Here is a 12731-nt window from a genome sequence, read left to right on the forward strand (position 1 = left end):
CATGTTGGCCAAGCTGGTCTCGAACTCCTGACCTTCAGATGATCCCCGGCCCCCACCCTCAGCCTCCTAACGTGCTGGGATTACAGGCGCACACCAACACGCCTGGCTAACTTTTTCCTGCTTTTAGTAGAGACGGGGTTTCACCATGTTGGCCAGGCTGGTCTCACACTCCTGACCTTCAAATGATCCGCTCCCCCTCGGCCTCCCAAAGTGCTGGGATTACAGGCGTGAGCCATCGCACCCGGCCCGATAGTTTATTTTTAAAGTGCACACTTTAAAACATGTTATTCACATTATAGAAAAGTGTATGTAATGAGAGAAACAGTTCCCATAATATATTAACTTCTGGGCTAAAAATTCTTTGGATAAAACCCAATGTCCATTTTATATCTATGTACCCCTATGTAAATATATACTTTACTGAGGAACCTTAGAAGGAAACATTGAAGTGGGAAGATGGTTCGTGTTCTTGAATAGGAAGAATTATTTCTTTCAAGATGGGAGCTCTGTCTGTGTTTATCAATGTAACCTACCCCAAATAAAAACACCAGAGTTTTAACATTTAAAAATTGCACATGCTATATTTTATTGTTATGATGACATTAAAATTTTTTTGTAATGCAGTGAAAACCAATTTGCCTTCGTAGATATCAAAATGTGCTCTTAATTTCTACAAATGGTTTACTAACAGCTGGAAGACGTGCATGAATGGAATAGAATACAAAATCCAGAAATACCCAAATACAAAAAAGAATATAGCACTTGATAATGGTGGCATTTCATATTAGTAGAAAAAGATGAATTATTTGTAAGTGGAGTGCCTGCTGTTTGGAGAAAGCTAGCTAAATATGTCACAAAAATAGGTTCCGGATGGAATATAGATTAAAAATTTGTAATATACAAAAAGAAAACTACCAGAAGAAAACACAAGTACCTGTTTACACAGACACATTTTTATGTTGACAAAGACCTTCCTAAGGAACTCACAAGCAAGCATTTTGAAGGTTGGTTTAGCAAAATTGAAATGGAAACACGCCATATATAAGAAAAAATTGATAAAACACAACATATTTGCAATGTGTTTACAACATACATGTATATACACAGATAAACCGTGTATTTTCATTTTACAGAGAATTCTTTGAAATCAACAACAAAATAAGCTTAAAATTGGGCAAAGTACTTTTTTGCAGCTCTACAGTTGACCTACACACATAGGAAAACACAGCTGTACAGCTGACCTATGCACATATTTAGTGTTTCTGGTAAGAGAAGGAATTTAAGTTAAAAGAAGAATAAAATACTGTTTTCTATCTACAAAGTTGTGAGGATGAAGAGCAGTGGTACTTATAAGGCTGAGTAAAAAGCGTTGCTGATGGCTCTTCAAATAGACAATTTGGTGGTAAGTGCTACATTAAAAATGTATATGCCGTTTATGTGCCAATTCCATGATACTGAAGTATCTTTAGGAAATTATTAGATACATCCAATTTGTTTTCCTTAGTACTGCTGAAAATAGCAATGTTTTAAGAAGAACTCATATAGTGGCTTTTATCAACAAATGTCAGTGCACGCACACGATGGAATACTATGTAGCCATCGAAGGTGCCAATAGATGCAGACATATTGAGGGAGAAGAAAAGGAAGAAATAGATGAACAGTTAAGGAATGCTGTCTGCCTGAAAAATCACAGCTACAGTGCACAGCTGCAAAATAGAGCAGCTTGGAGAAAAACTCAGAGTGCAGAAACTGCCTGCCTGCAGAATGACAGCCTGCAGTGCACCTGCACAGATAAGCAGACAAGGCAGGCAAAGTCCCTTTGTTCTTTGTGTGTGAGGTCCCAGGAAAAAGTTGCCTCCACTTTTGAGGCATATACACGGTGGGAACTTGCACAGGGAGGCGGGGTGCCTACCTAAAACAAACCCACAGTTGTACAAACAAAAGAAGCAGTGCTTTATGCTTGCCTAGAGACATACCCACACCTACATAGATGAGGGGGAGTTGTGAAGACAGTTTTATAGTTAAGAAAAGTTACTCAAGCAGTTACAGAAATGAGAGCAGTTTTTTATAAGATCTTTTTAATTCAACTGTATCCTGGCAGTCCGCTCAGACACCCCTCTCCACTACAGAGAGCTTTATTCTTTGGCTTATTAAACTTTTGCCACAACCTCGCCCTTTGTGTCCGTGCTCCTTAATTTTCCTGGTCATGGACCATAAGCTCTACTGCTGTCAGGACCTTCCATCCTGAAAAACTTTGTGTGTACCTGCCGAGGCTGAGCAAGCTGAAGAGACTTAACATTGCAGTATGAGGACTTCATCCCAATGGAAGCTTTTCCTCCCTCCCTTCATACAAAAGTATTTCTGAAGGTAGAAAATAGTAAAAGAGAACCTTCAATTGCCATTTTGGAAATTTAAATCCTAGTATTAGTCATTGGAAATATCTGATTTACATACATTCTGTAAATCTAAGTACCGAATTAAATGAACCGTAACTATTCATTTGAATCCTGAGTTTCTGTTGGCTTAAATATTTTTGAAAATAAAAATAAGAATTACTTGTTTAAAAAATTTGTTGTTGTTTTAACTCCACCTCTCTTGCTATAGTACTTTTTAGAACTAAAATTTATTTAAATGCCAGTCATCTTGGTAGAACTGTCCTAGACGTATTATATATATCATACTCTACTTAATGTGAGGCACCATGAATTGTATGATGCCCCATTAGTCTTATGTATTATTAATAAGGGAATTTTTTAAGTATTGCCAATTATAGTTATAATAAGTTATGATTTATAAGTGGCATACCAATGTGAGAAATGTTAAAATAGAAAATGAGCACATTAGAATTATTGACATACAGCGTCAGCTCTAATCTTTAAAACATACCTCAAAGTGTAGGTATAATTGTATTATTTTACTTAATTAAACTGTCTTTGTTAAGTAGTAGTAATGTAGCAGGATGAGTCGCAGACAAAACTCCTCAGACGCCGAGTTACAGAAGGAGGGGGTTTACTCGACTGGGAGCATTGGTAAGACTCCTGTCTCAAGAGCCAAGCTCCCTGAGTGAGCAATTCCTGTCCCTTTTAAGGACTCACAGCTCTAAGAGGGTCCACGAGAGAGGGACATGATCGATTGAGCAAGCAGCGGGTACATGACTGGAGACTGCATGCGCTGGTAATCAGATCAGAACAGAACAGGACAGGGATTTTTACAGTGCTTCTCCATACAATGTGTGGAATTTATAGATAATATAACCGGTTAGGTCAGGGGTCGATCTTTAACTACTAGGCCCAGGGTGTGGTGCCAGGCTGTCTGCCTGTGGATTTCATTTCTGCCTTTGTAGTTTTTACTTCTTCTTTCTTTGGAGGCAGAAATTGGGCATAAGACAATATGAGGGGTGGTCTCCTCCCTTAGTAATAGCAAAAATTATAATATCTAATAATTATTGAGCTGTTACTTGTGCTGGGAACTGTTCTAAATGCTTTGCATAGAGTCTCATTTAGGCATCATAGTGGTTTTCAATGAGAGAGCTACTATTTTCATTCTCATTTTATTGATGAGGAAATTCAGGCACAAAATAGCTAAGCAATAGCTAGAAAGTGGCAGCGTTTAATTTAAAGTGGGACTGCAGCCCAAAGTGAATGGAATCTGAGGGCCACAATCTTTCTGTTTAAATTGGCTGCTCTTTTATTAATGTAGTGAGTAGTAAAAGCTGATAAATACTGTGCTTTTTTCACAAGAAAATTAAATATTTGTTTTGAAGGCAGAGGAATAGCAAGCTATTCAGTGTTTACAATGAATCACTGTATGTTTTTAGATAATGCACTATGACTAAAAAGTCTTCCCACTTTCAGGACTGCTCTACATTTGGCCTGTGCCAATGGCCATCCAGAAGTGGTAAAACTCCTGCTACACAGAAACTGTCAACTTCACGTCTTGGACGGGGAAAAGAGGACAGCTCTCATAAAGGTATACATTAGCCAACTATTTCAGCATGAGCCGGATTTGAATTCAGTATATAGAATACAAATGTGTTTATCTCATTTGAGTATAACTAGTTGGTCAAACCTGTGGAATGTTTGTTTTCACTTCCTAGAATTTACGATATATTTCTTGGTCTAATACTGACAGGCTGTCCAATGTCAGGAAGAGGAATGTGCAACTATTTTACTAGAACATGGCACTGATCCAAATATCCCAGATGTCTATGGCAACACTACTCTACATTATGCCATCTATAATGAGGATAAATCCATGACAAAAATACTACTTTCTTATGGTGCAAATATTGAATCAGAAAACAAGGTATAGATCAACTAGTTTTGTTTTCAAAATATTTGAAATGCATTTATTTATTTTTAAACTTTCAATTTCCATAGATTTTCAGGGAACAGGTGGTATTTTGGTTACATGAGTAAGTTCTTAGTAGTGGTGATGTGTGAGATTTTGGTGCACCCATGTCCCGAGCAGTATATACTGAACCCAATTTGTGGTCTTTTATCCCTCACTCCCTTCCCAGCCTTCCCCGCTGAGTCTCCAAAATCCATTGTGTCATTCTTATGCCTCTGCATTCTCATAGCTTAGCTCCCATTATGACTGAGAACATAAGATGTATGATTTTCCAGTTCTGAGTTACTTCACTAAGAAAATAGTCTGCAATCCCATCCAGATTGTGGCAAATGCCATTAATTCATTCCTTTTATGGCTGAGTAGTATTCCATTGTATATATATATATCACAGTTTCTTTATCTACTCACTGATTGATGGGCATTTCTTTTAACATTGACCTATGTTGAGGGTCAGTTATACATACTTGGAAGCAAAACCTGAATAAAAATATTTAGAAATAATTAAGATTTTACTTTAAATATTGATATTTTTATTTTATTTATTTATTTTTGTACATGAATAAGTTCTTTAGTGGTGATTTCTGCGATTTTGGTGCAGCCATCATAGCTTAGCTGCTACTTACAAGCTCATAGCTTAGCTCCTACTTGTGAGTGAGAACATGTAATGTTTGGTTTACCCTTCCTGAGTTACTTCACTTAGAATGATGCTCTCAAATTCCATCCAGCGTGAATGCCCTTATTTCATTCCTTCTTATGGCTGAGTAGCAATCCGTGGTGTGTGTATGTGTAGATATCTGCTTGTTGATTAACGGACATGTGGGCTGGTTTCATATTTTTACAATTGTGAATTGTGCTGATAGAAACACGAATGTACCAGTATCTTTTTTGTTTTTGCTCTTTCACAGGGTGGACTTACACCATTTTTACTTGCCGTACATGAACAAAAACAGCAAATGGTGGAATTTTTAGTAAAGAAGAAAGCAAATTTAAATGCTGTTGACAACTTTAAAAGGTACACTATGTTGACAAAGAGAGTCAAACTGTAAACTATTTGAAGAAATTTATTCTCAGCCACATGTGAGTGACCATGACATAGCCCTCAGGAGGTCCTGAGAACACGGGCCCAAGGTGATAGAAGCATAGCTTGGTTTTATACATTTTAGGGAGGTGTGAGCCATCAATCAAATACATTTAAGAAATACATTGGTTTGATCCAGAAAGGCAGAACAATTCAAAGGGCAGGGGGTTTCCAGGGTATAGGTAAATTTAAACATTTTCTGGTTGACAATTGGTTAATTGGTTGAGTTTGTCTTAAGACCTGGGAAATGTTCAGGTTAAGATAAAAGATTGTGGAGACCAAGATTCTTTTGATACCTTATAGTGGTTGCCCTTAGAGACAATAGATGACAAATGTTTCCTATTCAGATCTTTTATTTTTATTTTATTTTTTTATTTTTATTTTTTGAGACAGAGTCTCACTCTGTCGCCCAGGCTGGAGTGCAGTGGCGCGATCTGGGCTCACTGCGAGCTCCGCCTCCTGGGTTCACGCCATTTTCCTGCCCCAGCCTCCCGAGTAGCTGGGACTACAGGTGCCCACCACCATGCCTGGCTAATTTTTTTGTATTTTTAGGAGAGGCGGGGTTTCACTGTGTTAGTCAGGATGGTCTCGATCTCCTGACCTTGTGATTCTCCCACCTCGGCCTCCCAAAGTGCTGGAATTACAGGTGTGAGCCACACCTCACCCGGCCCAGATCTTTAAAAGATGGTAGACTATTACTTAATCTCTTTAGAGTTGGGAGGGCCTGGAAGAAAAAGATCTTGCTGTGTTAATAGAGATTCTTTACAGATGCAAATTTTCCCCCACAAAGGACAGCTTTGCAGGGCCATTTCAAGCTATTGCAAAGAAATGTTTCTCGGGATAAAATATTTTGATTTTTTCCCTTGTCTCATAGTGTTATGCCAGAGTCAGGTTGGAAAGTAAGTCCTAATATATAGGGTTCAGTAAAACCCATCTGATGAGAATTTATCGTTTGTAAGGCATGACTCACTAGACCCCTTAGATAGGAATTTGGGAAAGAAAAAAAAATCAGAGCTTAGTCCTCAACTAGTTGTTGTTGTTGTTTTTAAACTTGTATTGCTCTAGAGTAATAACAGTCACTCAAGTAGAAATAATAAATTAATAAGAAGATTAACTTATTGGGATATAGTAAAAAATACCAACACAAATTATCGGTTAAGTAGCAAGACAATTATTTGGACTGGGGAGTGTGAAGAAGGGCATATGTAGGACTCATCTTCTCTTATTATGTTGACTGATGTTTGTTATTTGTGATGTGATGTTTTTGTCATATGAACTTATATTAGCTAAAGGGATTTCATATTAGTTTTGTTAGTTTTCTGAAGTGCAAACTTTTACTTTCTGACTCAGTATTGAACAGATTCATAACCCTTTTCTAGTGGCTTTTAACTTCTGCTTCTTATATTCTTTTCCATTAAATATGCTCTATGAAACATAAATACGAGTAGAAAATCATTTTGCCTTTTGGAGGACTCTGCTCTAAGTTGCATTCTTTGAAGAATCTTGATGACAAGTTATTTCTACATGATGGTTAATTGCTATTACCAGATACTATGGGTTCATCTTTTTTCTTCTTTTTTATCTCTAGTGTATTTTGATGTTTTTATTTTTAGTTTGTGTGGGCAGAGGGAGTGAAGATAGTTTTAAGTGGATACACTTTTCCTTTAATGAAGGAAAATTGTCGGTGGGTGATAAAGAGAATAGAGCTAAGCTTTAGATTCTTACAAGACTGGGTTTAATTCCTAGCTTTCCCACTTGCTAGGTGTGTGACGTTGCTGTTTGCATGCTGCTAATAAAGACATACCTGAGACTGTGTACTTTATAAAGGAAAGAGGTTCAATTTACTCACCATTCTGCACGGCTAGGGAGGCCTCACAATCATGGTGGAAGGTGAATGAGGAGCAAAGTCTTACATGGCAGCAGGCAAGAGAGCTTGTGCAGGGGAACTTCCATTTATAAAACCATCAGATCTCATGAGACTTACTGTCTACCATGAGACAAGTATAAGGGAAAGTGCCCCCATGATTTAATTATCTCCACCTGGTCCTGCCCTTGACATGTGGGGATTACTACAATTCAAGGTGAGATTTGGGTGGGGACACAGCCAAGCCATATCACCTTGGAAACATTACTTATCACCAAATATGTTGTCCTATATGAAGAGGATAATAAAGGAGGATAATATATCCTTCATGGGTGGCTGTGTGTAAGAAAGAAAGATTATATATATAGCATTTAATGTGGTTCCTAGCACATATTAGGTTACTATCATCATTAACTGAAAATCCTATGACTACTATTGTTACCATAATTATTAATGTTACTGCTTTCACCTTCCAGACAGCTCTTACTGATACGTCCCTTAGTTTATTTTTAATTACAACATGTAAGTCCAGGAAAGCAGTGGAGAAATCTTTACTTAAAACTTTGCCTACTTTAGATAAGTGACCACAGCATGGTTTCTTGCCGATCAAAGGACTTTATTTAGCAACTTCTATTATGTAATAGTTGGCTGGGACAAGAGGCCTCCTCTTTGTCCCTTTCTTTTAGCCTTGGTGGTAATTTACAAAGACAAATGCTTCTGCACCTCTGATGCTTATGTATGTTAACACATGTAAATGTTTAATTCTACATGGACAGGTAAGATATTAAATTGGTAAGGCATACCAAATTAGCTTTTAAAATTTAGAGTCCCTAAGAGTGAAGTTTATCTCTGTTATTTTAGAACAGCCCTCATACTTGCTGTACGTTGTGGATCAGAAATTATGGTCAGCATTCTTCTTCAGCTAAATATTGATGTCTTTTCTAAAGATACGTATGGACGAACAGCAGAAGACTATGCTGTTTCTAGACATTATATTAAGTAAGTGTTTACATTGAAAGGCTATTGACACTAAAATGTGAAGGTTTAAAATACTTATAACTATCAAATCTTGTATGATATTTCTTAGTTCAGTTCAGGAGAGGCAGTGATTTAGTCTACTTCATTTAGCCAGAAATCAAGCAAAAGGCTAGACTAGATAGAAGTGGCAATTGATGCAGGATTCTTTATCTCAGGACTTTTAACCTTTTTCTTTAGGAATCTCAATGTTGTCCGTTTTATTCCAAGAGTAACCCTTGTACAAGGGATACAAATAGTGTAACATTTTTTATTTTTCTAATTAGTTATTTGGGTCTTGAAATGGACAGTTTAGCAGAAAGTCTTGTACTGTCTTCTGTGGGCTATCTCCTATATCCTCCTCTTTGATTTTTTCAAGAACCGAAGGGGTTCTCTAATTCCGAGGTAGAAAATCCTTTTACAAGTCAGAAGGAGGAGAGAAAAAAGACATTCTAGTCAGTCTGTTCTTTCTGTCGATCCTGTTGCTGCATCGATGCCATTGAGACTGGTCTTGCAGTCTATTAATGATTGACCTTTGCCACCAGGATGCCCTTACTGGTTTCAGAACCCTCAGTCCTCATGGTGATACATGCATAGACTTCAGAGTTACAGCTGTTTTAGTTCACATACCTAAGCTTATGTGTTCCCATTATTCCTACACCATTGTTCCCAAAGCACCAGCACCCTGTTCTGGCAGCTGGGCCTCCTGGCTTTCACCACAAACAGCACATGACCCTTCCCCTGACACATAAAACCTATGTGGAACCCACAGCTTAGTCTAGACATAGCTAAGACCTTCATGGTATGTTATCCTTTGAAGCCCTTGTTGACCTTTTCTTTAGTGCGAATATGAGTTAGGGTTGTTCTAAGCTGTCAGAGAGGTTCAAGCAGAAAGAGATCAGAGTTTCTTTTCTTTGCTACCACATCTGTATCCTGAAGCTCCTTTTTATCCTAATAATGTCTTTTCTTGGGTGGTAAAAAGTCTCACATCATGCTTACGCAGAGCCGTGAGCCCCTCAAGACAGCTGTTTTCCACAGTATTGAAAATCTCCCAAACTGCTTGCATCTCTACCTGAAGTTTTAAAAATGTTTTCAAATTCTACCTCATAGGAAGCCATTCAGTAGAATTCTTGGAATCTCAGTAGGTTAGTTGGATTTATCGGAGTCAAGGCTCATCTGTGACTCATCACTATCCATATACAAAAGTAGGGCTTTGTGCTTCCTTTGGCAGCACATATCCTAAAACTGGAACAATATAGAGAAAATTTGCATGGCCCCTGCATAAGGATGACACGTAAATTTTGAAAGTGCTACATATCCTGCCCAGTCACTGGGAGATCATTTAACTATTTGCTGGCTAACCCTGAGGAGACGGTGTGAATCTTTGCGATTTACACTACAAAACTATTCATGTAAGGTGATCTATGAGATGACAACGAAGCTGAGTAACACTTGAGATGTTGTGTGGAAATATATTGTGAGTACGTCACTCAGAAATAAGAAAATGTCAACATACATCTCCTTTACAAATACATTTTGTCTTCCATGTCAGTTGGAAATGAATGTGGAGATTATGCATCACTGTAATAAAGGTCTGCTTGTTCAGAGTTTGAGTCTGTAGAGAAGGAATAGTAGTGTAAGCCAGGTTTTGACATTCAGAGTTTCTTTTCTTTGCTACCATATCTGTACCCTGCAGCTCCTTTTTATCCTTATAATGTCTTTTCTCAGGTGGTAAAAAGTCTCAAATCTCCCTTATGCAGAGGGTGATATTGAGAATCCCTGAATTACAAGCCACAAAGAATAAGACAACTAATAAGCAAAATTAGGACGCTTATGTTTTTGTAAAATTAGGACTTAAAAACATTTTCTGAAGATTACAATATATGAATATTAGAACCTATGAAAAAACACACATTGGGTTTTATTTGGAATTCCAAGATAGTTTCAGCAATAAAGCTTAAGAACAGATTATTTTATTGCTTCAAATTTTAAAAATGTTAATCTCATTAAATCTCTGTAATCGCCTACCGAAATAAGGCAACAAAATCCTCACTTTTTAGAAGAATTTAATATATTTGGTAAATATTTTATATTGGTATTAAAATATTAATAGTAATTTTATTTATTTTTTATACTTAGAATTTGCCAACAACTTTCTGACTACAAAGACAAAAATATACCAAGAAACACTTCTCAAAATAGCGATCTAGGTAAGACTTCTGATAGTGAATTACTCTTGGTGGTTGTACCATAGATAAAAAAGTAAGAGAAGTTTGAGAAATTCCTTTGTAAATTGCACATTCTTAATTTTTTTCTCAGTAGATTTCAGAAATATTTAAGAACTTCATTGTAGGTAATTTATAATGGCAAACAGTATTGTCTGAAAAAAATTATTTAATTATGATTTCTAAAATTCTGTATAAAATCTCTGTATAAATAAGAAAAAATACTTTTAGGATGTTGTGTGTTTTCTTTATAGTCATAAATTGAAGTTGTTATAAAATTGAATATTCTATTTAATTTGTAAAATAAGTGGTTTGCATTTAGTAAATGAATATTATAGTTGGTCCTTGAACAGTGTGGGATTTAGGGTTCCCAATCCCTTATGAAGTTGAAAATTTGTGTATGATTTTTTATTTTCCCCAAAACTTAGCTACTAATAGTCTACTGTTGACCAGAAACCTTGCTGATAACATAGTTAGTTAAGACGTATTCAATATGCTATATATATTATACACTGTATTCTTAAGATAAAGTAAACTAGAGAAGATAAATGGTTATTAAGATAATCATATGGAAGAAAACGTGTCCTATTTATTAAGTGGAAGTGGGTCATGATAAGTCTTTATCCTCATAGTTTTCAAGTTGATCAAGCTGAGGAAAAGGAGAAAGAGCAGTATTGGTCTTGCTGTCTGAGGTGCCAGGAGTGGAAGAAAATCTGTGTATAAGTAGACCCCTGCAGTTTAAATTACAAACATTCAACTTCTCCAACACACTAGGTTTTTATTCAGCCACAATTTACCATTCAACCCCTGACTCAAGCCTGTTCACAATCTAATATCTAGCTTCACTAGATAGAGAAGCTATTGAAACTGTGGAAAACAGTGTTTTCTGTCACGAAAAAGGTAACTATCTTTAAAATTGAAAACCCAACAATGCCTTTTTGTTACCATAAACAAATGGTAATAAGAACTGCAAAACTTAGCCAGTGTGTACCAATACCAATAGGAAATTATTTTTCAAAGATACCTGCTGAGTCCAGAAGTCAGAAAAGCAATTCCTTATTAAGAAGCATAGGCCATGTTACATATTCTTCTAGCAACAAGATCACACCATTATTGACTTCATTACTCCTAATTTAAAATTGAATGCCATATATTAACTTTCTTAGAACAAGATGTGTTCTTCTACCTGCTGGTCAACTGTCATGGTAAAAGTAATTTTGTTTGAACAGGGTACTGATACCATTAGCCGAAAGATTATCATAATCAGTATTCAAATTGTCCAACTATAGTCTCAGCAAATTATAACAAAAGTACAAACATGTTTCACAATAACAAAAATGCTACTTTGCTATCTGCATGTAACACCTAATGCACTGTCCAACCTGGACAGTATCAGTACACCTTTAATTTCTTGCATATTTATCAAGGTACTTCTGTAAGTTAGATTTTGCATGTTGCAGAAGACAAAGATGAGGTAGACATAGTTTTGGTGTTTAAGGTGCCCGTAATGGAATAGAGCTGTCTCTATTTCATTTGTGTTTTTTCAACAGAATTTCCAAAAATCAGTGTTTTTATTCATTTATTGAGCTGTCCACTTAAGAAATAACTGTCAAATGTCTTTCAGATGTTAAGCATTTTTCTAAAGTCACAGAATACAAACATTTAAAAATACATTCAGGGCTGGGCATGGTGGCTCACACCTGTAATTCCAGCACTTTGGGAGGCTGATGCAGGTCGATCACTTGAGGCCAGGAGTTTGAGACCAGCCTGGCCAACATGGTGAAATGCCGTCTCTACTGAAAACACAAAAATTAGCCAGGCATGGTGGTCCATGCCTGTAATCCCAGCTACTTGGGAGGCTGAGGCACAAGAATCGTTTGAATCTGGGAGGCAGAGGTTGCCATCAGCTGAGATTATGCCACTGCTCTCCAGCCTGGGTGACAGAGCAAGACTCTGTTTCAAAACAAAAACAACAACTACAGGCAGGAGCTTGTTATTATCATTACCATCTAATAATGTTATCAAGTAATCACGTAATAACGCTACTTTATTAAGTGCTTACTGTGTGCTAAGATGCCCTCTGGAAGCTTATAATTGTCCTTTATTATGTATTTATTATTCAATATGTGCCAGACACTTTATGTGGTGAGAAATGAGAGCTTTAAGTGGGTAGGATTTAAGGTAAGAAGGCAGGGTTCGT

General features: G+C 36.8%; 1 protein-coding gene and 1 non-coding gene across 2 annotated transcripts in view; both read left to right on the forward strand.

Annotated features, from left to right (window-relative positions):
• The window catches only part of LOC111525024 (POTE ankyrin domain family member A), a 53747-nt gene that overhangs the window by 733 nt on the left and 40283 nt on the right, over positions 1 to 12731 (forward strand). Inside the window, exons 2-6 of the mRNA XM_031934945.1 lie at positions 3855 to 3969; positions 4132 to 4305; positions 5256 to 5362; positions 8154 to 8291; positions 10446 to 10516. Coding sequence (XP_031790805.1) covers positions 3855 to 3969; positions 4132 to 4305; positions 5256 to 5362; positions 8154 to 8291; positions 10446 to 10516 — 605 coding nt within the window. The remainder of the gene's footprint in view (positions 1 to 3854; positions 3970 to 4131; positions 4306 to 5255; positions 5363 to 8153; positions 8292 to 10445; positions 10517 to 12731) is intronic.
• On the forward strand, positions 9522 to 9628 carry LOC111525027. Its single transcript, XR_002725932.2, has one exon. It is a non-coding gene; the product is annotated as a U6 spliceosomal RNA (small nuclear RNA).

Source organism: Piliocolobus tephrosceles, chromosome X (genome assembly GCF_002776525.5).
Source record: "Piliocolobus tephrosceles isolate RC106 chromosome X, ASM277652v3, whole genome shotgun sequence".
Lineage (NCBI taxonomy): Eukaryota > Metazoa > Chordata > Mammalia > Primates > Cercopithecidae > Piliocolobus > Piliocolobus tephrosceles.